The sequence below is a fragment of the Lagopus leucura genome, unplaced genomic scaffold (assembly GCF_019238085.1).
Source record: "Lagopus leucura isolate 7727_CA_CO unplaced genomic scaffold, USGS_WTPT01 Super-Scaffold_100001, whole genome shotgun sequence".
Lineage (NCBI taxonomy): Eukaryota > Metazoa > Chordata > Aves > Galliformes > Phasianidae > Lagopus > Lagopus leucura.
Window position 1 is genome coordinate 46,869,307 of NW_024962262.1, and position 25,955 is coordinate 46,895,261.

Consider the following 25,955-nt stretch of genomic DNA (forward strand, 5'->3'; position numbering starts at 1 on the left):
GAGATCTGTCAGTGTTGATGGACAGTGCATGTAGCTAACTGTGATGACGCAACGACTGTTGACCTTTCAAGGAAAATCAAACGATGAGATTGTTCAAAAAGGCTGATGAAAAGCTGATCCATTTCAGTAGCTGCAAAAGTACGCAGAAGCCTTCATAGAAGGCTTAATTAAGGCTGGAAAAGACCTCTCAGATCACCCAGTCCAACCAGCAGCCCGTCCCCACCATGCTCACTGCCACCATGCTCACGTCCCTCAGTGTCACATCCACACGGTTCTGGAACACCTCCAGGGACGGTGACTGTACCACCTCCCTGGGCAGCCTGTGCCACTGCCTCACTGCTCCTTTTGAGAAGAGATGTTTCACAATATCCAACCTGGAATATCCAGCAGTCTGCCCAAGGCGGTGGTGGAGTCACTGTTCCCAAAAACGTGCTACTGTGACGAAGGAGGCTCAAATGCCTCTCTTATCTCAACTTTTAGTTTTAGCGACTGGCTTCCTCTCCCCTGCCCTGCCACACACCGCGCTCTATTTCTGGCAGCCTCCAACCGTACCTGCTGCCGTCCCTCCCCGCTTCCTGCCCCGCAGGCCGCCTCTCCCTAGGGAGGACGCTTATTCTACCCTCGAACGTGGGTGAGGAAAAGGGTGGAGGCGATGACTCATTCCATTCACGCATGTACCACTGGGCTCGACTGACCGGACTTAATTTTAAAAATAGTTATCTCCGGCTAGGGCCAAGGGAAAACAACACTGGAGGACCTGCTGGTGCGGGGCGATGGCACGCGTACGGCTACAGGGGCAGCTATCAGCACGGGACGCTCCTCCGCCCTGAGACCTCCCCACGGCTGACCCGGGGAGCGGACTGAAGACCGAGGCAGCCCGAGCCCAGCCGATCCGAGCCCAGCCGAGCGAAGCGCGGAGGTCGGAACCGAGGCGCCCCCTCCCAGCCGCCGTTCCCGGGGTGGGCGGTGCCCTCCCGGCATCCCCCGGGGCGGGGCGGATGGGCGCGTGCGCGGGCGGCAGGCCCGGCCTCCGCCTCGCCATTAGCGGCGCCGGCGGCTCGGCTCCGCCCGGGGCGGGGAGCGGGCAGCGGGAGGGCTCACCTGCGCGGCAGCGGCGGGGCCAGAGCCGGAGCCGGGTGCGGGGCCGAGCGAGGCGAGAGCGGGGGCCTCCCTTTGTATTTTCTCCTCGTCTTCGTTCTTTCGTCTCTCCTGCACTGCGTCCCGTTGAGCCGTCCCGGCGTGGCGGCGGCGGCCGGGCCATGGTGCGGCGCGCCCGGCTGGCGCTGGTGGCGGCGGCGCTGGTGGCGCTGGGGGCGCCGGGCGGGCAGGGAGCCCGGGCGCTGGAGTGGTACACGGCGTGGGTGAGCACGAGCTACGTGGAGCCGCTCAGCAACCGCACGGTGCGGGGCAACACGGAGAGCGGCCGCTACGGGGACAGCTCGCCCAAGGAGGGCGCGCAGGGCCACGTGGGCATCCCCCGAGGCGCCTCGCCCCGCCACATGGAGGGCTGCGCCGCCGACACTGACTACGACGTGCCGCTGCCCGCCGGCGGCCGCCCGGCGCCCGACGGAGACCCGCCGCCGTGGATCGCGCTGGTGGCCCGCGGCGGCTGCACGTTCAAGGACAAGATCACCAACGCGGCCAGGAAGCGGGCGACGGCCGTGGTCATCTACAACGAGGCCCGTTTCGGGAACAGCACCGTCTCCATGTCCCACCTCGGTGAGCGGGGAGGAGGCGGCGGCTTTGTGTGAGGGACGGCGGGCAGGCGATTGGGGAAGCGGCCCTCGCGGTGACGCCGCGAAGAGCCGGTCGTAGCCTCCTTCGCTCCGTCCCTTAAATCGCTGCTGAGGGCAAGGCTTGCTTGGGGTTCTGTTAGCCCGCACCTCGCGGCAGGCGTGCGGCAGCCGGGGCAGCTGGGCTGTGCCGAACGCCTCAGGGCGCCGCGCTGCCTCGGTGTGCACAGCCGCGGCTCTGTGAGGAGAGCGGCTGGGGCCGGCTCTGCTCTGCTCGTCGTCCTCTCCTGTGCGGGTCTGTGAGGGCTGGGAGGAAGGTAAAGCTGGGAGAACGTGCTTCCAGCTTGGGGATGAGGTGAAAAAACTGATACCTAGAGAAAAACGTTGAGTTGGCTTGTCTGAGCGCGCTTATCTTTAGCCTACGGAAAGGAGCCGTGCTGTCTGCAGATGTCAGAGCTGGGATGGATGCTGCAGCCGCGGCTCGACCTGTGCCCAGAGTGCAGTGCTGGCTTAACAGATGTGACAAGATCAAATGCTTGAGCAAAAGGAGAAGATCCTCGAAGCTCTCCTATAAAAATCTGTTAGCGTTTGTAGGCTTCACAGGAACTGGAGGGTCTTGAGGAAGATAGGTGAAGCAAATCATGCCAAAATATCAGTGACGTGTTTCTGGTGTGATGAGTTGGTTAGTGGCCAGGCTGTCCTTCTGGTGGTGAGGAGAGGGAGGACCAGGGATTTGGTTGAAGTAGAACTGTAAGGTGTTTCTGCAGAAAACAGTGTTACTTGACTGTGGAAGCTGAAAATTGCCTCACAGCATACTGGGGGAAGGGTAGCTCCTGCTGGCACAGCTAGGACTGTGATCACTGTTCCTTCTTGCCTGCTGCATGCTTAAGTAGGCCATGGAATCATTAAGGCTGGAAAAGACCTCTAAGATCCTCTAGTCCAAGCAGCAGCCCACCCCCACCATGCCCACTGACCACATCCCTCAGTGCCACATCCAGTCATTTATTGAACACCTCCAGGGTCGGTGACTGTACCACCTCCCTGGGCAGCCTGTGCCACTGCCTCACTGCTCTTTCTGACAGTAAATTTTTCCTAATGTCCAACCTGAGCCTCTCATGGTGCAACTTGAGGCCATTCCCTCTTGTCCTATTGCTGCTGCCTGAGAGAAGAGGCTGACCCCCACCTCACCACAACCTCCTTTCACATCATTGTAGACTGTGATAAGGTCTCTCCTTAGCTTTCTCCTCTCCAGTCTGAACAATACCAGTTCCTTCAGCTGCTCCCCTTGAGACTTGTGCTCCAAACCATTCTTTACCTGCTGTGAAAGAGAAGGGCTGCAAGGTAAGGTGGGCTTCTGATTTAGGTCCTGTGTAGCAGTAAAGGTTCTTTCTTTTGCATCTGTTTTGTTCTTTGCTCATTTTTCTTTTATTCTTGCTGTCACTTTGGTTGATAAGTACAGGTTTGTTTTGTCCTGTGATAATTTCTTGCATTCCACTTCATGCACCGTCATAGCCTCTTATGAATATTTTTTTTTCCTGTGAAATCTTTCTTATCTTGCTTATTTCTTTTTTTTTTCCTGTCATCTTTGTGCAGTGGAAGACCTTGTGTTGACTTGCTAGTATAGTTGCATCTGTCAGCAATATGAAAACAAATGCTCCCTGACTGCTGCCATTCCATTAACATTTCTCTTTGTAATCTGTTGGAATTTTGCTGATAAAAGCTCTGTCTGTGTAAAGAATAGGCTTTAGTGTAGTTATATACAGTTACACATTTGTACTTACTGTGATTTCACAAATGCAGGCTGGACCTCAAGATTGTCAGGACAGCATGGGGATGTGCTGTATTACAATATAAACACTATCTCTGAGTAACAGATTTTTGCTTCACAGTGGGAACTTTTAAACATGTAAATGTTTGAAATAGCTACTGAAATTTTCAGTGCGTTCTTCTGGGAATATAGGGAAGAATTATTGTTGGTGTTCCAGGCTTTGTGTTGCTTTAAGAAAAATGGGACAAGGGAGAACGTGGAATATAAAAGTATTTTATTGCAGATGTGAGTTTTCCATTCCTCTGGACAGATTTGTGAGGTGACATATGAGGAAAATCCTACTTGTGAGCAGAGTGCACAGAACGCTATGAGAAATCTGTAGTGCTGTATGTAAGGAGTGGAGTTGCACGTATATGAAGAACATCCACTTGGTGGATTTGCAGCTGTGGCACTGGAAAAGATGCAAGACAGAGTAGTTATTCTAGCCAATAAATGTGCGTTCAAGCCTGAATACTATGCAGGTGATAAGTGGGGGACGTTCCAATCTCTAAGGTTCATTTTTTTCCATTCTTCTAAAAATCCCTGCCTTTAACATTTCTTGTGCACGTGGTGGTGGCAGTTGCCTGTTTTTAGGCTTACTCCAGCTTGTGTAAAAAGATTGTTGGTGAGGCCAAGAAGTGATTTGTGCTAGCTGGTGTCAAAGCATTTGACTAAAGACAAAAATTCCAAATAATCTGCAGATTAGTTGTTTGCTTTATGGGTGCCCTACATGCGTCACAAGAATGCAGTGAGCAGGGATTTCAGTAGTTTTGGAGCATCACAGCCAGGAGTTTGAGCACTTAGCCTTGTAGGCCTGTTCCTTTCTGCAAAAGAAGGTTCTTCAGATACAGCTTTTTACTGATGTCTCCTATGTTTCAGGCCTCTCTCTGAGTTAAGTTCTTTAGAATGTTGCATGTCTTGTCTCCCTGAGGGAAGTAGTAGTGAAACCACTTTCACGTGTGGCTGTGGAGCATTTTTTTCCAGTGGAAAGCATTTGTTTTGCTTGGATGATTCAAGGAGTTCTCAATCCTTCAGTTAGTGTATCTGAATGGTCTAAACTCCATCTTCAGGTTCACAGAAATACAAGAGTTCGCAGGTGTTTTGAACTCTGTTTATTTTGGAGGGGGGGGGGGGGAACTTAATGTAATGCAAAGGTTTAAAATTCCTTTCTGAAAGGAAAATAAATACAGTATATAAATACTATCTGGGAGAGGTTGGGTTGGGGAGGAGTCTGGATTGTCAAGGTGTAGAGAATTGTAGGGAGTAGACCAATGAGCTGGGGTGTGCTCTGTGTGCGCAGGCCTGGAAATAGGGAAGTGAAGAGAATGATACTTTATGCTGGGCATCCAGCCATTTGTGAATACTCTCTCAAACTATGATTGTAGGATCCTGATCAGAATATAAATAGGAGTAATATATGAAGTATTGCTCTGCTTGACAGCTGTACTATTGTATGGAGGAATGGGGACCAGCTGCAGTAGTTTAAGATGAGTCTGGAATGGAGCTTCAGTACGTGGCTTGTGGATTTCAGGGAAGCTTGGGTCGTAGCTGAAATCATACACTTAAGACAGTTTTCTTTATGTAACTTATTTTTAATGAGGCTTTGCCAAAATACACCCAGCTAATTCTTTTGTTCATTGACGTGTTTTTTACGCAGCTACATTGAACAAAATAGGTGTGAATGATTTTGTACTGACAATTCTAAAAGCTCCTGCCAGCTCCCAAGGGGCAGAGTTAGGATTATTTTGGCATGTACTTCAACTCTTTGCCACTTTTCTTTCACAGACCTGAGTGATACTTAAGTTATGTACCACTTGAGAATGCTCTGTGTTAACACTGCTCACTACTGAAGGCTTTAGTACTGTTTTACTGAAAGGACAGAACTGAAATCAGGGGCTTACTTAACCTGGACAACAGCTGTTGTGTTGGGCTGCTAAGTTGTTTCAAAAGAAACAAAAGTAATTTCAAGATGCTTGTGTTATTCTGTGTGTAAAAGTACATGCATGTTGGAAGCCCATGTGGAAAGAGGGACTTGAGCCTATATTAGTTGCTTGGCTACTTGACTCTTCTGATTGTATACCTGCTTCTTGAGGCATGTGACAACACACAAACCTAGCATCTGGGGAGATGAGGTGGGGTTGGGTGATTGGGGAAAAGCTTGTCATCTGATTGCTGCTGTAAATGGCACTGGCAAAGATCAGAGACTTTGTTTTGCTGCCAGGAGCAGAACATATTCAGTGTTAATTGTGGCAATGTAAGTAAGATATTTTAATTAGCTCTAAGGGCTCAGCTCCCTCAAACCTTGAGAGCCTTCAGACATTTCTCATGAGGACAGAAACTGAGTATGACTGTGGTTGGTTTCTGGATGATGGAAGATGATTTTACGTTGTGTGTGTTCATGAATGGGAATAAGGGTGTTTGTGTAGGCTGTGTGTAATCAAGGGGCTTCTATCTCCTTGTGAGGAGAGTGCTGGCTGCCATCTGCAAGAGGAGGCTGTAACGATATGGCTGTAACAATATATGCAGTAGAACTGACCTTGGCTCAGTAGCAGGGTACATACCTTCATCTCCACAGAGTTTCAAACATGTACATTGTGATTCTGTAAGCACTGGAATGGGCTGCCCAGGGAGGTGGTGGAGTCACCGACCCTGGAGGTATTCAAGGAATGGTTGGAGTTTGTGTTGAGAGACGTGGTTTAGTGAGAACTATTGGTGATAGGTGGGTGGTTGGACTGGATGATGTTGTAGGTCTTTTACAACCTTGGTGTTTCTGTGATTCTGTCCTTATTTTCAGGTATCCTAAGGATTTCCCAGCACTCAGTTGAGATGATAATGGTTAGAAAAGCACACACCAGATTCCAAATCTGCCTGACTGCTGAAGCATGAAGCAAATCTTACAAATAATCCAGGTTTATTGTAATGGGGTAAAAATGTGGTTGGTGATTGCAGAAGTAGAAACAAGTATAGAATAGCAAAGCCAGCAAAATGTGCTCCCAACAAGCATATGTGACTTTGAGGTTTTTAAAAGTGTGATTTTTTTTTTTTTTTTTTCAGGTTTGAGTTGTGTTGCAGTTGAAGCTGATGGAATGACTCAACACCATTTGTCTTTGAATTATGCGTTTCAGAACAGAAGCCTAAAATTAGAGTGAGGAATGAGTTAAAGTCCTCAGTCTTGCAGGCTGCTCAGGGCAATGTCTCTCTGGGATTGCTTCTGTAATAGTGGATCTTGGTTTTTTTTTTTTTTTTTTTGTTCTTCCTTACGTCTCATGACCTTCGAGGTCATCATGTTTAACTGCGTGCATCTTAGCAGGCTCCTCACCAAGTCTTTAAAGCTGCTAAAATGCTTTTAATGGACATTTAATAAAATTTGCAGTAGTTACATTAGTTTTAAAACTGGAAGCTGTCACAGTACCTAGCAGTCGTGCAGAAATACCCTGCTTTCCAATTCAAGTAAATAACTGCCTGCTACTTGGCCATGCCAGTGACACTACAGATATAGGCATTGCTAAGAGCTGTGGGGTATTCAAGTGTGTGTGTGAGAGAGAAACTGTGCAGAGGTCTATGTAGCATGTTTAAATTGAGTGCAGATTTTGGGCTTGAAGAGGAAGTCTGTGTCGGTTGAAAAATCTAGGCTGCTTCCAGCCTTCTATTCTTCAAGTCAGAGTGAAAATACATGAATGCTGGTGCCACCCATCCTGGTATTTGTGAATTCTTGCAATTAATTAACCATATACCTAAATCAGGAGATGAAGGCTTGCAGAGAATGGTTCTTGGTTATGTGGGATACATTTTTAACTTAATATGTTCTTTTCTTGGTAACTTAGTGATGCAGTGCGAGGTCAGAAAGCAAGGAGAGTATCGTGCGATCTTCTCTACAGGATTCATTAGTTTCTCTGGTAATGCTTTTGCGCTAGTTCAGGGAGGAAAATAATAATTGTTGCACAACTCTGAGTGTGCTTGGATCTGCGGTATTGTGTGAATAATCACACTGTTGGTGAGTAGAGCTAATTAGGGAGCAAGTTGCTCATGGATTTGCCCTATTTGTCTTAAATTTCACTGCTCTGCATCTCCTGAATACACCCAGTACGCGAGACAGCACACGCTGGGAGCTAGGTGAATGCTGGCTGGGCAGATAGCTTCTGGTGAGCAAATGCGGAATGGCTAAGCAGGGACATAAGCTGGGCCTTGCTCCAGCAGCACCTTTTTCTCAGGCCTTTGAGAAACCCAGCCCTATTTGGAAATGCTGCTCTTTTGCCAGGTCTGGAAGCAGCTGATGGGTGTAGTAGTTCTTACGGTAGGTGAACAGTGGGGTGGTTGCATAAGGTGGAGCTGGAAAAGCTTACCTGGCATTCAGACAGGAGGGTTATTCAGCTTGTGCTTGGGAACCTGCGACTTTTCATCCACAGCTGCCCATCACACCTTCTGGGGAGGGTTTGGAAGCTGCTGCCTGCAGAAGTGCACTGTGAGCCCATTCCCCTTGAAGTGTTACTGAGGTGGCAAGGTTGAGTGGGTGTCTCAGTAAGAATGGTCTCAGCTGGAAGATGTCTGAAATATTTAAGGCAAATAACTCTGCATGGTAATAGGCAGTAGGTAAGTCCAAAACGGTTTTCCAAGTTTTCAGAATCCCACTGAACATAATGTCATACATTAAGCGACAGTTTCTTTTAACATGACTTGCCACTAGTGCCACTAATGCAATTGGGAATGGAAAAGGCTTTACATCTTCAGCGGGGAGGCTTCACTGCAAGTAGCAAGTCAGTGAAGTTGTGAATCTGAAAGGGTAGCTGTGATATTACAATTTCTTATTTTCAGCTGGGGAAATTCTATTCTTTATTCCATGACTTTTTCCTTGGATCAAGCTTTGTTTTGATTTTTCTCAGAGTCAGGAGTACAAGGCAAACTAGAAAGCTGTAATTTACCAAGGGCGTATAGTAAGAACTATTCAAATAAAAACAGCATGGACCAGTGAAAAGGTGACATTCATAACAAGTATATTTGATTTCCATTTGTTTTGTAATACTGATCAGATTTTGAGACAATACTGGAATCACTTCCAGACGAAACTGAGTAAAACCCTAGTCACAAGGAGTCTTTGTTCATGCAATTTGATCTTGACAGTATCTTAGCTTGTTTGGCTGCAATATGGTGCTTTTTTTTTTTTTCTTTAATTAGGTGCTTTCTCTTCCATATGCATGGGATGCTTTTGAGTTTTAGTATTTAAGAAAATACATATTTTTGTTGCATGCTTCCAGAAGAGTCCAAAAGTATTTCTTGACAAGTTCTCACCTTGATGTCCTTTTAGATTGTGAATACTTAGTATTGAATAATGTAATTGAATATTAATTATCCAGTCTTTTTGTTATTGTCTTGTGTGCAGTCTAATTGTGCTGTCAATTCCAATTCAAACTTAACTGAATGTTTCTTTTTTTGTGGTAGTTTACATTCTGTCTACAGCTGCAGTTCAAGTTCCTACGTTAACGAAGGCCAACTGTTCTTGAGTTGTATATTAGAACCTTAGCAAATTCAAGATAATATCTTTATCGCTTGCCAGCTTTTTGCATGGCATCTACACCTCCTCTTGCTGGGTGGAATGAGGAGTGTAGGGCCTTGATAAAAGTAAAGTGTGCTTTTAATACATCTAGTAGTGCAAACTTCTAAATATCTCCCACTTGAGTTTCATAATGTAAGTAAAGGGTTCTCTATTATTAAACTTCATGTAAGTTCTGCTGTACTTGAAAAAATGAGGACACTTTCCTGTAATTTTACTCCCTGCTCTTAATTGAAGAGGCCCAAATTACTGTCAAGCCAGAATGCCAAAATTTCTACTTAATTTTTTTTTCCCCCCCCTCTAACAGGAACAGGAAATACAGTGGTGATAATGGTTGGTTATCCGAAAGGAATAGAGATATTGGAGCCAGTACGAAGAGGCATTCCAGTAAGAATGACCATTGGCGTTGGCACGCGTCACGTGCAGGAATACATCAGCGGTCAGTCGGTTGTGTTTGTTGCCATTGCCTTCATCACCATGATGATTATATCGCTTGCTTGGCTGATCTTTTACTATATCCAGCGTTTCCTGTACACAGGATCACAGTTTGGAAACCAGGTAATTGGAGATGCAGCTTACAAGTACTTGCAGTCTTCTGTCAGATCAGTTGCCTAACTTCCCGTGTTTTATTGAAGCGTTTTTAAAGATCTGTTCCATCTTGTTACTATATTGTCATAGAATTGTACGGTTGTTTGAGTTGGAAGGGACCCTTAAAGGTCATCTAAGCCAACTCTCCTACAACAAACTGCAATACTTAAGAGCTAGATCATGTTGCTCAGAGCCCTGTCCAGCCTGACTTTGACAAGGACAGGACTTCCACCACATCTCTGAACAACTTGATCCAGTGCCTGCCCACCCTTATTGTAAGACATAAATCAATAAAATCGCTTCTATTCAATCTAAATCTCCTCTAGTCTAGTTTGAAATCTTTTTTCCCTTGTACTGTCACAACAATTCCTGCTATAGAGTCTGTCCCCTTCTTTCTTATAGCCCTCCAAGAGTATTCAGTGATGATTAGTGAGGCTAATAAACAGTTTGCTAGTTAGCACTATATGCTTGGACAGTTTTAATTATGGAAACCAGTATGAAGTAGTGGGAAATTAATTTAGCCAATCATTAAAAAATAAATGAAGGCAGTTTCTTGTGTTATTTGTCACCTAAGTTAATTTTTAATGTTAAAAGGGTGGATGTCATTTTCATTCTTATGTAATTTTCATTCTGAAGGTATTAACTTTACTAACCAGAATATTTTTTTTAATGAAGAAGGAGACCATAGTAATTCTTATTTTTAAGACAGAATAATTAGAGCTAAAATTTTTGGTTCTAATGCCTTACAAAACCTGCTGTGAATAGCAGTGCTTTGGAAGGAGCACATATTGTGTGTGATTGTGCTCAGTGGGACTGTTAGAAGTGGAGAGCATGATGGGAGAACAGGAGAGGTCAGGAAGGAATGACTTCTGTTCTGCTTTGCCCTTTCTATGTTCCTGTATTAGTTAAACTTGCAGTCTACATGAAGTCATGAAGTATTGATTCCCTGTAGTCTTCTTTTCCTTTTTCTTTTCAAACATTTAAGCCTTGAAAATATTCTCAGAATGTAAATTCTAAGAAAAGTATTTTCTTATGAAGTACTTAGAGAAAAAGGAGTGCATTTTTGTTCTAACTTTTAAGTTAAGAAAGCCGTTTCTTCCTGCCTGCGTGTACCTTAGGACAGTTCACCCTAGAGGGAAATTAAATGCTTTGTATTTGTAGATTTTAGATTGAATGGGATGCTTCCCAAAAATACGTACCATAAACAGTTTGTCATCTAAATGCTTTTTAATGAAATGGAATTATCTAGTGTTGGACTGTTATGCCATGTTCCCCAGATCTTCTGCTTTTATAGCGACTGTTGAAAACTGATTTACGAAACTGAAGCTGTGAGATGTTTTGAATATCGTTGGTCAAAATATAGTGTTAGAAATCTTGAGAGAAATTTGGAAACGTGACCTGAATCTTATTTGTTTGGCTTATTGACTTCAGCACAATTAAAACTTTGAAGTTAATTATGACACGGTATAAAGCAAGCTATTCTGCAGCTGCTCAGTGAGGTTGTGGAAGGCTGTCTTGTGACACATTCTAATATCAGTTTAGCAGTAAATCTTTGAACAGCTTCTTGCTGCTGGACATGAAGCAGGCCAGTGCAGGAAACTTGAGCTGGTACAGAAGGTGGAAGAAACTGCTGCTGGTTAAGTGCAGTGTAGGGGAAGTTTCAGACTACTTTCTATCATGGGGGTTGGAACGTGATGATCCTTGGGATCTCTTGCCAAACCAAGCCATTCTGTGATTACTCGAGAGGGGAGAAGAAAGGTACTTCAAGTTCATATAAAGATATAAGTTGTGACATCATTAAGAGAAAAGCTGCTTTTTTTTTTTATTATTATTATTATATTTCATCAGTGGGAGTTCTTGCTAGGTTGATCAAACTCTTAATTGGGAACGTTCAGTTTCTAGCAGTAGCTATGTCTTTGTCTTAGAATACAGTACTGCTTTATTTGCTTGCTTCCCCTCTAAGCATAATTAGGGCTGTTACTGTATAGGAGTCCAGTATTTTGTCTCATGTCTGTGAAGCCTTTCTTGTTGTCTCCTTTGCATAATGTGTCCTTTCAGTGTAAAGCTTTGGATAATGTGTTAGACAGTGTTTAACAAGGGAAGGCATGAATAGCTACAAGCAGCCTTTTGACCTGGTAGCCAGCTGTAGGCTACTCAGCAGGATTCCACCTACTCTCAAGCTTGTGTAAAACCTACAGCCTGCTTGCTCATTGCTTGGCCTAACAAGAAGGTCTGGTTAATTCTGTTGTTGCAGCTCTAAAGCATAAATTAACTTCAATTTTCCTGTGTGGGAAGGCCCTTAATGCAGGCAGCTACTGTACAAGACTGTATGTCTGTTTGATCTGCTTAGTTCAGTGCCAGCTCAGGCCATTGTTAGAGCGGTATGCCTATAGATAATGTTTACTATTGTGCCCCAAGAATGCAAGACTCGTAGTTCTTCTGCCTCTGCTGGCTGGAAGTACTTTGTAAATAAATTATCTGGCCAGAGTTTAATATTCTGATGCATTCAGGAGGTTTAGTAATCCATGTGGAAGATGTTTAAGAGCTTTGAAATGCGTCTCTTAAAGCTCAAGTCTATGCTAATGCTTCACATCTTTATTCAAGGGACATAGGAAAGAGACCAAGAAAGCAATCAGCCAGCTTCAACTGCATACTGTGAAACGTGGAGACAAGGTAACTTGGTGGCTTTGGTTTTTGATGAATGATTTGAAATGTGTCATAATGCCTTATTGGAATTTAGTCTGAAATTATCTCAAAATAACTGCGGTGAGATTCTTACAATTTTAGGCTAATTTCATTGCCTTTGCTAGAAGACCAATTTTAAGATTGAAGAGTCAAAATTCAACTGCTTCTGAAACATAAGGCTGGTTTGTTGCACTTTGTATCTAGTTACAGAGGACAAGAAAGGGCTGATAGTACTGTAAAGATGAGGTAACATTGATCTTAGAAGTACTTGAAAGCATCAACAGGTAGATTGCAAAATTCTTCCTAGGACTATTGGTTGCATAGTTTGTGTAGCTGATATAAGCTTTTTGTTTAAGAGAACATCCCAATTTATTTTTCAGAGGGCCTTACAAACCTAAAAAGCTTTGAAAAGCAAAACGCTCACTTCAACTTTTTCAGCATATGATACATGAGCTATAAAGACTTCAAGTACAAATGTAAGAAGCTAAAACAATTCCACTAGAATAAGCGATTCTAAAAATTCAGTATAGCTTTCAAAAAGTCAATTTTACCAGCTTAAGGCCTAAACTAATAACTCATAGAACAAATATGAGGTAGGAAAAAAAAGACGTTTTGAAAGAAACAATTTAGCTTCAGGCAGCTGTGAATCTAAAAGCTAAATTAACTTCTGAGAAGATTTCTGCTAGCATACAGACATTTCTTTCCTAGCCTTATTTGTTTTATTTGATCAGCTTTTACTTAAGGACTGACTTGTTTAGAGATGAAAACAAGAATTTTCTTTAAATTCATGAATAAAATTAAGGTGAAAAAGGGTGCTTAAGAACTTCAAAAGATGTGGTGCAACTGATGCTGTTTAGTTTAAGTTATACGCTACGGAAAGCGTGTCCTTTGTATAGCAAACTAGCTTGAGGTTAAAACAGTCACAGAGCCTGCCTTATTATTATTATTATTTTTTTTACCTCTTGTACATTGAGTACTTTAGTTTAGTACTTTAAAGTATTTCTTGCTTTGAACTAAATTGTAAATCAAAAAGTAATCTGCCAAGCTTGGAATGGGGAATGTGCATATTCCTCACAAAGTGAAGTTAGAAAGAAGGAAATATAGAACTGTATAACAACTTACATGAAGTAGTGTCAAAGTGTAGCATCTGCGTGGAAAGAAATGGATGTAGAGGAGTCATGGTAAACTCTTATCATGAGGACCACAATGGAGCTGTTAATTGCTTTTAAGCTGATTCTCAATGATTCTCAATCAGCCTATAGAAAGGGGAGATTTTACAGTGTATCAGTTCATTCCTATTAATGTATCTGTAAGCAAAGTAAATGAAATAGGGGGATTTAACAAAGTTCTTGTGCAGTCTGCTCATAGCAGCTATTAGTGGCGCATTGATCAAGCAAAGGATGAAATTAGATAAAAATATCTAAAATAAAGGTTTTCTGCTTGGGGAACCATATCTTACCAATTGTTTTGAGTCACCCAACTACCAGCAAATTTTGGTAACTTAGTGGTGCAGATGTACCTTTGAACTAATGTGAATTTATCTAAAAACACGGCCTTGCCTCCTCTAAAGAAAAATGGTACCATTCATATATTTCCATTCATTCTGTCCTTATGACAGAAAGAGTGCAATTATTCTGCTTATTGTGACAAAGTACAGTTTTTTTTATTGTCACTTCTTTTGTAGTTGAGATATTTAACTAAAAATAGGTCAACCTTTTAAAATTGTTTGCTATCGTGTAGATCTTTCCTGAGAAGCTTATGGGATTATTGCGAAATGGACACTCATTTGGTCATGTGCTGCATGCTTGGGTTTTGTCTCTTGTATAGAACAAGAAAAAACTTCTATGATAGGAAAATATTTATCCTAAACTGCTTATATTAAAATAAATAAAAAATTGGGAATTTGAGACATCATGTAAAGTAATAGCATGTAAAGGAGGGAGAAACTTTGCCTTGAAGTTGAGTTTCCTTGTCATACTAATTCATTTGAATGTTTGTGGTAATTTTTAACTGTTTCAGTCAGCAGTAAATGTGAAATATTTCAGTGGAGGATGAAAGGAGTTGGCCCACTGTGTGTTCTTCTAATACTTATTTTTAAACAACTCAATTAACACTGAATTATTTCTCTTGTCAGGAGGTATTTATTGTACCTACTATAACCATAAGTAAGGCTTCAAGGAGGCAATAAGACCTGTTAAGAAAATTTAAATAACCCCTAAAAAAAGTAGGGATGGGGGGGAATCCTATATGAACTCGTTATGCTGTAAGCTTGGAGGAGAGACTTAAAAATCATTATAAAATTTTACTTCTCCTCCTTTGGCCTCCAAAGTATGTATATTAGATGTGGTAGAAGAAAAGTATATACGGAAAAAGATGGTTCACAGTATTTACCCTCAAGGACCACTCTCTGCTTAATCTCTTGCAAGTCTTGGATCAGTTAAAAATTAGACTGGACGCTCATTTATGCTGACTTTTTAAAAAAATTTCTAGATTGTTGTGTTTTTTGTATGTTGTTCATGGGAGCCAATCTCCTAGCCAGTGTTTGAGGTCTAACAGATAGCTTAGCATACCATATATAGCTATTTCAATTAGAAACTCTTGAGTTAGGGGCCTGGCTTTTGGTATTTGGTATCACTTGATCAAATCAGCTCATCTAGAATTAAATGAGGGATGTGTTTTTATTTGCTAAGCTAACTTATACCACCTTTTATGGGAACTCAGAAGTTTGTTCTGTGATGACGTGGATGCAATGCATTTAAATGTTACCGTCTTTAGGGTCTAGATGTTGATGTGGAAAACTGTGCTGTGTGCATTGAGAACTACAAACTGAAAGACACTGTCCGAATTCTGCCATGCAAGTAAGTTAACATTGTTGTTCTTTTCTCCTTGTGCTGTATTTTACCTAACCAAAAATTGACAAACCTTTTGGAGACTCCTGAAACTGCTATCAGAGCTGAAATCCTGCCATTCCTATGGCCTGTTGCACATAGAAGGGCACTGGGAAACAATGTAGAGTTTCATACATATGGGAGGGAAAGAAACAATTGGGAGAAGTGTAAAAATGAAATAGAACTGTAAGTTTGAATTGTACTCAGTTGAAATGATACTTCAGGGATGTCTTTGTAGTTAGTGCTGCCTTTTATTTTAGGTTAACATACCTGGAAAAGATGCTTCCAGAGCTTATGGTTACGTTTGTCCTAGTATATTAAGCAGTACTGAAATGTCAGGGTTACAGAGGAGTTGGATTACCTGTCAAGGCAGTGCCTTGCATATCTTTTGAAGAAGTAACATGTGGTTTTCATAATAAGTTCTAAAGGGTATTTTTTTTTTACCAGACACATCTTCCATAGAACGTGCATTGACCCTTGGCTTTTGGATCACCGAACTTGTCCGATGTGTAAACTGGATGTTATCAAAGCTTTGGGATACTGGGTATGTTGCATGCTTGTTTTAATCTTCAAGAAAGAAGTGTAATGCATTGAGCAAGCCTTCATGTAACTGTTCAGAATGAGAACAGTTACTACTTCACTAGCTGGAGAAGCTGAGCACAGATACAAGAGCGAATGAGAATATGGGAAAAAAAAAAAAAGGGAATTTTGTGGGTAGGAGCTTAAACAGAATATTGAACTGTTTATGAACCCTCTGTGTACATTGTGGTGATCTTTTTTTTTTTTTTTCCTGCCATCAGCTGACAATAGTAATGAAGTTGAAGCAAAAATGAGGCAATTTGCTCAAGCTACCAAAAACTAACTTAATTCAATAGATTTCATGTATGTTTTCAATCTTGTTGAGAACTGCAATTCGAAGTAAATTTAGTATAACTTTCATATATTTGAGCACATTTATATATAATTCCACATATACCCAGTATTTTATCCCTGTAAATGAGGCACTACTGAGAACCTTCCTAAAGACATTGATTGGAAATTGGTTAAATAGAGAAAATGATGTGCTCTCATTTCTTCCTGACAGCACCAGAAAAGAGAGATGAAGACACACGCGGTAGGTTACTTGGTCATTGCTGGTAAATAGTCTTGAGTTCCATTAAGATGCCTTAGACACGAATGTACCTTTTCTCTTCTACTGATCTGCAGAGACCCTCAGCAAGCAGGGGTGTTCCTTGGATTCAGGGGCATTCCTTTCATTGGCTAGGTCTGCGTTATGACTAGCTTCTCTCTTATTTTGTTACAGAGACTTAGCAGGTTTACGGTTGACTGACTTCTGTGTTTTGTGAAGGATGGCAATACTCCTGCTATGCAGTGTGTGTGTATATATACATATTACATTCTATGTGTACATATACACCAAATTATGGTGGTTCTGTATAGCACGTAAGGCTTTATCTAGGAGTTGCAATCTTCTCACATGAAATAACTACATTACTATTGTTAACAGCTTGCTTCTTGCTTGTTTTCAAGTCTTGATATTGACATAACTCATGTTGTATGTGAAAGGTTATATCCTTTCGTATACGGTCTCAAAGCTGAAACATTTCAGAACACTCCTATTCCTTGAATTCCTACTGTTGCAGGAGGTACTGATACCAATGCTAACCAAGAGGATTAATGACTCTGCTTGTTGGTTAAAAATATTGGAAGCAGGTTGAATGAAGTTGTATTAAACACAGAAGCCCAGTTCTCTTTTCTGTGGAATGGAGAAAATATCTTCTCAGCCATCCAAGTTGTGCTGGAATTAGTAGTGTGAGATATCATTCAGCTATTTTTTTTTCTAGCTTGGTCTTCAGCCTCATCCAGGTTGTCCATTCTGATACACAGAGCAAATGTGTAAATGTTTTGCTAATATGAGCAAAGAAGTGTGAAGAGCAAGGCAGCTCTTTCAGTAGGGTGCTTGCTGACTTGTAACAACAGATTTGAAGGTACAGCCTTATTACAGAAGTTTCTTGAGGAATGCTAAGAGCTTGAAGGCTGAATTCAGTTTTTTGGTAAACACTTCAGATGCTTCCGTATATTTAAATGCTTATGGTAGAAAGAAGACAGGAAGTCCTGTTACTTACTTTGTGTTTTGTAAATTGTGTACTTAGTGGACTCGTTACTACTTCTTATGAAAAATGAGAGTTCAGCATGTCTGACTTTCTGGTTTAGGCGAGCATTGTTGAATCTTCAGTGCTTATTTAGCTGCTGAAGCTTTGAAAACAGTCACTGGTCTTTTCCCTGACGCTCACACCCTTTGGAGTTTAGTGTCACGTGTCTCAACTTGTGTTCAAATGTAATTGTTCTACAGCTTATTAAAATCCAGCATGCTATAAAGTGTGGTGTTCTAAGAGCAAAGGAAGGAACAGCATAGGATTTCTTAAGACAGGCCTCCTTTGCTAATTTTTTGAGCAGGGGGAAAATGATAATTCTGTAGCCTGCAGGAGAGCTACTTCTGCTGCACTGTACTTGTTTATTCAAGTAGTCTGATTGTGTTAATACCAATAGCTTAAGGTTCAATTTTAGGAACAGAATTGCATATGTAGGACTTGGATCCATCCTAAAAGTTATGAGAAGTAGCTTATGTTTCCCCCCAGATTAAAAAGTTCCTTTGCTCACATTGCAAGTTTTATTCCTGCAATGTAAGGAGCTGGCATTATTTCTGTTTTTTCAGACCAGCATTTAAAGTTAGGCTGGAGGAAGAGGTGGAGAGAAGCTTTCCTATGTCAAACTTTGTTTACTCCAGTTTAAGAAAAGAAAATTTGCACCTCGCCAAACTACTATTGTGAAAAAACAGCAGTTTATATCATCTTCTGCATAATCAGTAGGTTTGCTCAGCGAGGACTTCATACATGCTGAGTGTGCACGTAGACTGCATCAATACTGCATCAATAGACTGCATCAATACTATTGCTTAAGTGTTGACATACTCCAGCTGCATGGGTTGACTCCTGCCATTGCCACCACTCTTGGTTTTCTGAGGTTTTTTTGGGATCTGCCATTGACATTTGAAGTAGACACTGCTAAATACTATACCTGTGAGCTTATAGGCAACACTAGCTGAGAAAAGTCATTTTTTCCAATAAGGTGAAGATATGAAGTGATAATATGGAAGAATGTTGATGTGTAATGGTTGACCAAAGTGTCAATTAATGTATTTTAATTTTGAAGGGGGACCCTGAAGATGCACTAGAAGTTCCAATACCTGAATCAATAAGTGGCAGTGTGTCAGTTGGAAGTCTGAGTATTGCTTTACAAGAAGATGAGAGAAATGAAGTAAGCGAACTGTCAGCTTCCTCCACCAGTGAATCTGTATTGCAGTGTACCAGTTTAAAAGAGGATGCAGGTGAAACCACAGCATTACTTGGTAAGTAATAATTCAGCTTATCACTTCATAATCCGTGGTGCCATTATTGGCACTGAAATATGCCAAATGATCTCTGGAAGGTCTCCAAATGATGTTAGTAGTCTTAGTATTGCACTGCAGAGCAGATTGAGTGGTGCTTGTACTGATGTTCAGAAAACAGAGGCAGGTAGATCATGAGGGAGTCCTGTCAAGATCGGAAAAAAATTGTTTGGGGAGGGAAGAGATACAGTCTTCCCAAAACACCTGTTTACTTATGTGGAGCATTTTGAACCTTACATATACATGACTACTTGTTGCCAGAATTTAGATAAAGCAATTTAGAAGATGAATCTAGAAACAAATTTTCTTCTGGTTTCTGACTTCTAGATGTGGACGTCAGTAATAACCGGCATGGAGAACATCTATCTAATGGAAATTCCCACTGAGCTGCGTCATGGAAGATACCTTGGATAGGTTGTCGAAGAACTATTTTTTATTTAAGTAGTATGAACTTTTGTCTGGTTAATGGAAAAATAACAATGTAAATTATTTTACCTTTCAAACTTTTCTAGCTGGTGTTCCAAAAGGGCTAATAACTAAAAATTTTGTACGCAAGAGGATTTTATAAAACTTCCTCTGGATGTCTCATCCTATAAAAAGATGCAATAACCCTTTTTCTGTAAGCATTATTACAATGTCATTGTGTTTCAGAGGGCTGTAACAAGATGAAGACGAGGCAGCGAGACAATGTAGAATGTCTAAAGGATAAATATTTTGGAAGCACTACTCATGTTCAGCATGTATATATGGAGAACACTTACAAGACTACAACGATTAGAATGTTTTGAAAGTTCTGTTGTAATTGGAGATGGACATTGTTAAAAAAGAAGGCACAATCTAGTCTTTGAAGGAATGAACTTAATGGGTATATTACATATCCGCTTGGATGAAAAAATTAGTAGTTGCAACTTTCTGTACATATAATAAATAATAATTTGATCTTGTAACGTGTTCCACTGAGAGCAAAAGGGGACTCTGTCTCACTAGCTTTTTATACTGAATTTGGCAGCAATAGGTTGTGCTAAGTGGTCTTCACGTGCTGAGCATGTAGACTTATTTAGGTATATGCACACTGATTACCTCTTCCAATCTTAAACTCAGTAGAACAGAGGTAAAGGGCTAACTATAGCTAAAACGTGTTTATTAGTCTGTTTATAAGACTTAATTCCTTCTTATTCCTGCTCCCATCTTTATGTGCAAATTGAAACTGTTTCTTAGGACCTACAAACACCTTTTCTTTGTGTAGAGATGCTAGAATTCTTCTCCTGGAGATTCCATAATAGGGGGTTTTGACTGGGTTTGTCACCACCTTTCATCCCTTTCTTTCAGATTAGCAGTACTGTGCCTTATAGTCAAACACCTGTGAAACCTGAAGCATCCGAGAGTAAATATAAACCCTGACATCTCCCAGTATGACCTCTTATATTTATGTACTCTTAAGCGGTATAGGGAATTGCTAAGCTGTTTTGTAAAGGAATATGTATATTTAAAACACTACTTAATAAGGGTATAAATGAATCGCTTAGGATTTTAGCATTGTCATGTTATAAATGTGCTATGTTCCTTAATTTTGGGTAAAGCTGGTCTTACAGGTTGCTTAAAACGGTGTCTGTTACCAGACATTTGTTTCAGAATGCATTTAGTTTTTAAAATGTACATTTGGAATGTTTTTATGAAAATATGCAATTCTTTTTCTAACTTACATTGAGCTTCAATAGAAGCAATAACTTTTCTTAAGTTTAGAATGAATGTTCCAGAAATGAGAGATTTCATCTGGGGAAATACAGTCTGAACTTCTACTTCGCAGAGCAGATGTTTCATCCTAAATTTACTTCAAAATGTTCCTGTTAATGCTTGCTTATTGACAATAATCTGCCTCTTCCTTGTAGGAGTGTAATTTTTAGGTTTACTGGAAAATTGTCAGGTTGTAGTTCTGATGTCACCAGCAGGTGCAAGTTTTTGTGATGCCTTTATCTTACAAGAAGCACATGAGAATGGAATATGACTGACCAAGCATCTCCGAAACTGAACAAATAAAAAAAACAGCCCACAATTAAAACAGACAATGTATAGGGACATTTGTCTCCAAAAGAAGCCTATCAACATTTCCAGAACTGCCTTTTCAACTATCTCTTCAACGTTATAAACTAAGTCTTCTCCCTCTTCCTTAACACAAAATTGAACATTGTTTCTGTTAGTAAATGTTGAGAGGGTTTAAACTCTAGCTCATGGAGGAACCAAGAGGAATTACCAAGAGAAGTCTTGCTAATCTGTGGATTGTATCTTGCTGATATCTGCAGTGCAGTATTCATGCTGGAGGGGAGAATTATGGTAAGTACTTAAATTTTTAAGTAATAGCTCTAAAACAAAAAGCTTTGGTTTAGAATTGAAGCTGAAATCTGGAAGGAAGGGTAGAGAAGCTGCAAATTGACAAGTGCGCTTAGAAAAATCTGAAGTGTTGACTACTATGGTGAAGTGTACAAATATTAAAGGTTCCTGGAACACGTCTGCTAATGTCACTATACCTGTTTCATGCAAAATGTCACAGGAGTCTTTGTGCGTAGTCTGTCACAGCTGTAGTGCTGAGGAATGATGACAATAAAAGGCCGAATTGCAGTGCCTCCAAAAAGCAGTTTGCTCTCCTTGGAAGCACAATGACAAAGTTGTCCGAAGCGAATGTTGTCTGACCTCAGAAAGCTTGTGTACTTCAGCAAAAATAGTGGTAGTGTAAAAATAAACAACAGGAAAGAGTCGGTCTATGGAACTTAAAGCAGTAGCCAGGAGGCTTAGAAGCATATGGTTAGAACTGAAACGGATCATTTAGAGTAAGTGGGTGAAGGCAGCTCTGGGTAAATACAGGTACCCAGATTATATATATATGTAATTTTTACCTATGGTAGGGTAGATGTCCTTTAACTTCCTTCCCCACCATTTGTAGAATCTATAATCGGCCTCTCTGTTGAGGCTATTTCCTGCCGAATGTGTGAGCTAATGCTCTATGTATTGTGGGTTCTCATTCTAGCTGCATGTTTTTCCTAAAACATGCAGAGGTTTTTCTCTGAGATCTGTCCCTTTGTTACATTTCTTTGAAACCTTCCAGAGTGGCTGGAGGCAGCCATGTGGTGTGATTATGAAGTGAACAGGATGAAATGCTCAGCCACACTGGGCAGTGTTAAGTAAATAAACGGGAAAATCCCTAGCAGGACCAAGGAATGTACTTCTTACAGGATGTTAAATTTCATTGGGATGGCATTCATTAGTATGATTTCATTACTTCTAGTGGTACTGTTGGGGAGCAAACTTGTAAAGTGCAAAAGATTTTGAAAGGAGACAAGTATCAAATGGGCTGATGTTTAAAGTGAGACTGAATCTTACTAATGCTAAATTGAAGAAAAATGTAATAGCAATTTTTTCAAAGCTTAGCTTCAGCTCTTAGACCTGTTGGCAAGAAAAAAAATGAACTTGTAGACATTTCAAATCTAAATGCATCTTAACTGTGAGTTAAATTACCAGTGGTACCAGTTTAACAAGACAATTTGGATTTTTTTTTCTACTACCTACCTCTAATTAAGGCTGCATTCTTCTAAGCAAAAATGGGCTTCAAGCAACGCTTGGATGAGGTTCTCTGTAGTATTTGATTAGATAGCAGCAACTCCTTCAGCTGGGCCCTACTGCCGAGTGTGTGACTGTTGTCCTGTTGCCAGTAATCAATGCTAGATTCTTAAGAGAAGGCATGCCAGAGGAGTTGCAGGATGGTTTGTTCACAGTGAGAATGTTTTTAACTCTTGCTTACCTAATGAACTGGGTGCTTCTATATTCCTACCAAAGCTGGCTTCTTACTGTGCTTAAGGAATTTCTTCCCTATTCAGGGATGTAATTGGGCATAGGGAAACACTGTTGCGACAACCTTAGGGAAGCATGCAAAGTATCTTTTTTTGACCTCTTATTGATTTAGGAGTGGTCTTCTGGTTTTCTGCACAGCTTTCTAGGTTTTCTCTAAGGCAAGGCAGTAGCAGGCGGTGCAAAGAAGCCCAGCATGCGTGTGGTGATGGCTGTCCTCCTTCTATCCCTGTGCTTCAGAGGGTGCTTGAGACAAGTGGGATATACACACAGGTTTTGATAAGCTCCATCAGAAGCGAAAATGTTGGTTTCCTATGATTGTGGCAATAAATAGAATAGCATATTGAGCTGAAGGTGTAACTGCCCCATAAAAACAAACTTCTTTTGTCTAGCCGAGTCTAGACAGCTGCTGTTAGCAGTACCAGTCATTACTTTGAAGTTGAGGGCACTGTGAATCAATAAGTACAGCTATGCCATAAATACATGGCCTTGGTACACATCAGTATCCTAGTGTTCAGTAAAACTGGGAATTCTTGCTCAAAAGAGCTATAAGAGCTTGATCTTGATGGTCTTCTGAGTGGGGAGGTCATGTGTGTAGTTGTCAGAGGTTGGGTGTCTTTGGTTGGAATTTATTTCCTTAGTCTGAAGCTGAAGTCCAAAGAGCTAGGTACTGACTGCAGCATTTCTGTGCTGGACAATATGCTGAGGTTATTAAGGAAGTACTGACTACAAGGAGAGGTGGAACTGAAATGTAGTAGAGGGGGATAGCTGTCATTATCTCATCAGGATAACCTGGAGGGAATGGTGTTCTTGATGTTGGCAGCTTGATGAGAGACTGTTCTCTTTCACATGTCTCACTTCAGTCACCAGTCTTGGTGAGACTTGACAAGATGCCCCAAACCAATTGAATTTGCTGATACAGGAGCAGAAGGGTGGCCTTTCCCAGTTTTCCTTTTATGCTTCAACTATTCACTTAGTTCTGGCATTCAAATTTAAGAGTGTGATAAGCTAACTCAGCTTAAATGGTAGAAAAATAAATCCATCCAAGTGGTATTTTGACAAGCTAGGAAGGTGTATGTGTTTACTGTGTAACAAGATGAAGTTTGGAGCTGGGCTAAGGGAATGAGCCATTGAGGTGGAGGAGGAGGGCAGGGCAACTCCTCTTTGATTCTTCTGTCCTTGATGCTGATCTTTACTAGTTGTTCTTTTCTCTCACAGGTGATACATGAAGATTTGGGAATTGGAATCGTCGATTAAAAATGCACAAATCAAGCTGATGGCTTTTGTTTTTGTTCAGTATGGGTCCTAATCTCTCTCCTCGGATATCCTGCTGCATTGCAAAACTCGATTTGAAAAAGTTTAAAGAGTAGAATATCTCTACGATTGCATGTGTTTGTGTGAAGAATGCATTGCCTGGAAGCTGTTCATTTTACATCCATTGGACCTGAAGCTAGTTTTCACCATCTGAAACACGGTAATGATACCGTATTTTCAAATGAGCATATCCTTCTGAATTGACAACAGCAAAGTAATTTGAGTTTCCATCATGTCATTAGTTTGAAGCTGAAGTCCAAAACTTTGAATTCACTTCTGCTAGAAACACAGTGCAGATAACCACTTCAACTTGCTGGTCTTTGTCAACAACTATTGACAATCAGCTCTTATGGTAGCCTTGTACTAACTTGGTTGCGTTGATTGATTGGATTAAGCACCAAACTGTTGGTTTTCCCACTGTGTGTGTACAACTATAAGAATGTCAAGTTATGCATTGTTGATGTAACTTAATGGCTAAAAGCTAAATTCCGTAATAAATTATACAGACCTTTCAAAAAGCAATGTTCTGAAGAACTTCAGCATTCTCTTTATTTTACATGTGTAAACAGAGCTGTGGTGGGTTGAACTTGGCTGGTTGCTGAAGGCCCACTACGTTGCTCTCTTGCTTCCTCTCCTGGACAAGAGGGGAAGAAAATAATATGGGAAGATTCCTTTCCACTCAGTCACAGGCAAAGAAAGCAGATTTGACTTTGGGAAGTTTTTTTTCCTAACTGGAAACAAAGGCAAAACAAAAACATCTCATTTCCCCTGCCCTTCTCAGCCTGTTTCTATTCTTCCTCCCCATTCTTCCACCCCCTGCTCTGAGCAACCAGGGGGCAGTGGGGAGTGTGGTCAGTTTGTAAGGCTTTAGCTGCTCCTTCCTCACACTTCTCCCCTGCTTAAACGTGGATTCCTTCTATTGGGCCCAGTCCTTCACAAAACAACAGCTCAAAAAGATTTTTGCACTGTTTACTAATAATAAATGAAATGCAGGGTTTGTGTTAGGGGAGTTTTAAAACATAATTTCTGGAAGGATAAAATTGGGCCCAGCATCTGCACCTCAGCACAGAGAAATGCTAATTTAATTGGCCATCCTAACTCTGAGAAACTAAACTATAGCAGTCTAATCCTGCAGTGCCTAGAGAGAACTCCTTACAGGACATCTTACAAAAAGATTACGTTGTGTAAAATAGGAGATTGGAAAAATCCCATCAATCCAAGGAATTTAGCAACAGGCAGTACTCAGATAACACCAAAAGCCTTGATCTTACATTATCAATCTTCTGCTTCATAAAAATCTGACAAGCAGATTTAGATTATAACTGTGGCTATCCTGTAACTATAAAACAGCTTTTGTTTATCAAGCAGCGTTAAATTAGGACTAGCCCTCTTCTCATTTTTTTCCCCCTCAGATTTGAGGGCTTAAATATCAGCAATTATTTTACCATGAATTTAAAATGAGACTTTAGCTGACCCTTTCCCTGCCTTCCCCAGCACTTTTGTCTCTGACTCTATACTATGAGCTGGAGGTTATCTTAATTTTGGTAGCCATAAAGCAAGTGGCTGTGCAAGTTCTGAAGTGAGAACAGGCTTTATGACTTTCAGTTTTTACAGAAGAAAAGGGGCCATTTTTTTTTTCCACAGCAGAGCATTCTCAAAAGCATGAAGTTGTAGTACTTCAACTACTGATGATACAAGCCTCTATTCTGGAAAGGTTCATTAACGTGGAAAAGAGAGTATATTGCTTTGAGCCTACAGCTCGCACCTCAACACGCTTCCATCATAAACATTAAAAATTATCCTTTCATCTTATTCTAAACATCAGGACAGACTTCCCCTTACCTGCTGAGAAGTACATGCCTCATTGGAAGTTGCATCTGCTTTTCAGAAGGCCTTACAGAGCAAAGAAAGGATATGAATTGAAGTTAATTATTTGGATAGTGGCTGCCTTCAGCTATTTGTGAGCAGTTTTGGACACAGGCAATAAGTACCAGTATGTATTTGAATTTAATGCAGAAGGGAAAGTAGTATTTACATTCCACTCTAGGAATAGAGCTTCTAGTCCAGTATAAGAATGCAACCTCTACTCCAGAATACCTGAAAC

The 25,955-nt window shown here is 41.2% G+C and overlaps 1 protein-coding gene and 1 non-coding gene across 2 annotated transcripts; both read left to right on the top strand.

Annotated features, from left to right (window-relative positions):
* The first annotated feature begins 998 nt into the window (after positions 1 to 998).
* Positions 999 to 24,382, top strand: RNF149 (ring finger protein 149). Its single transcript, XM_042866707.1, is given in 10 exon segments — positions 999 to 1,155; positions 1,158 to 1,209; positions 1,211 to 1,719; positions 9,396 to 9,646; positions 12,281 to 12,349; positions 15,137 to 15,219; positions 15,697 to 15,793; positions 18,463 to 18,658; positions 19,025 to 21,028; positions 23,756 to 24,382. Coding segments are annotated over 9 exon segments (1,473 nt in total). The 3' UTR covers positions 19,084 to 21,028; positions 23,756 to 24,382.
* Positions 21,279 to 21,391, top strand: LOC122178444. Its single transcript, XR_006178336.1, has one exon. It is a non-coding gene; the product is annotated as a small nucleolar RNA SNORD89 (small nucleolar RNA).
* Positions 24,383 to 25,955: the final 1,573 nt, after the last annotated feature.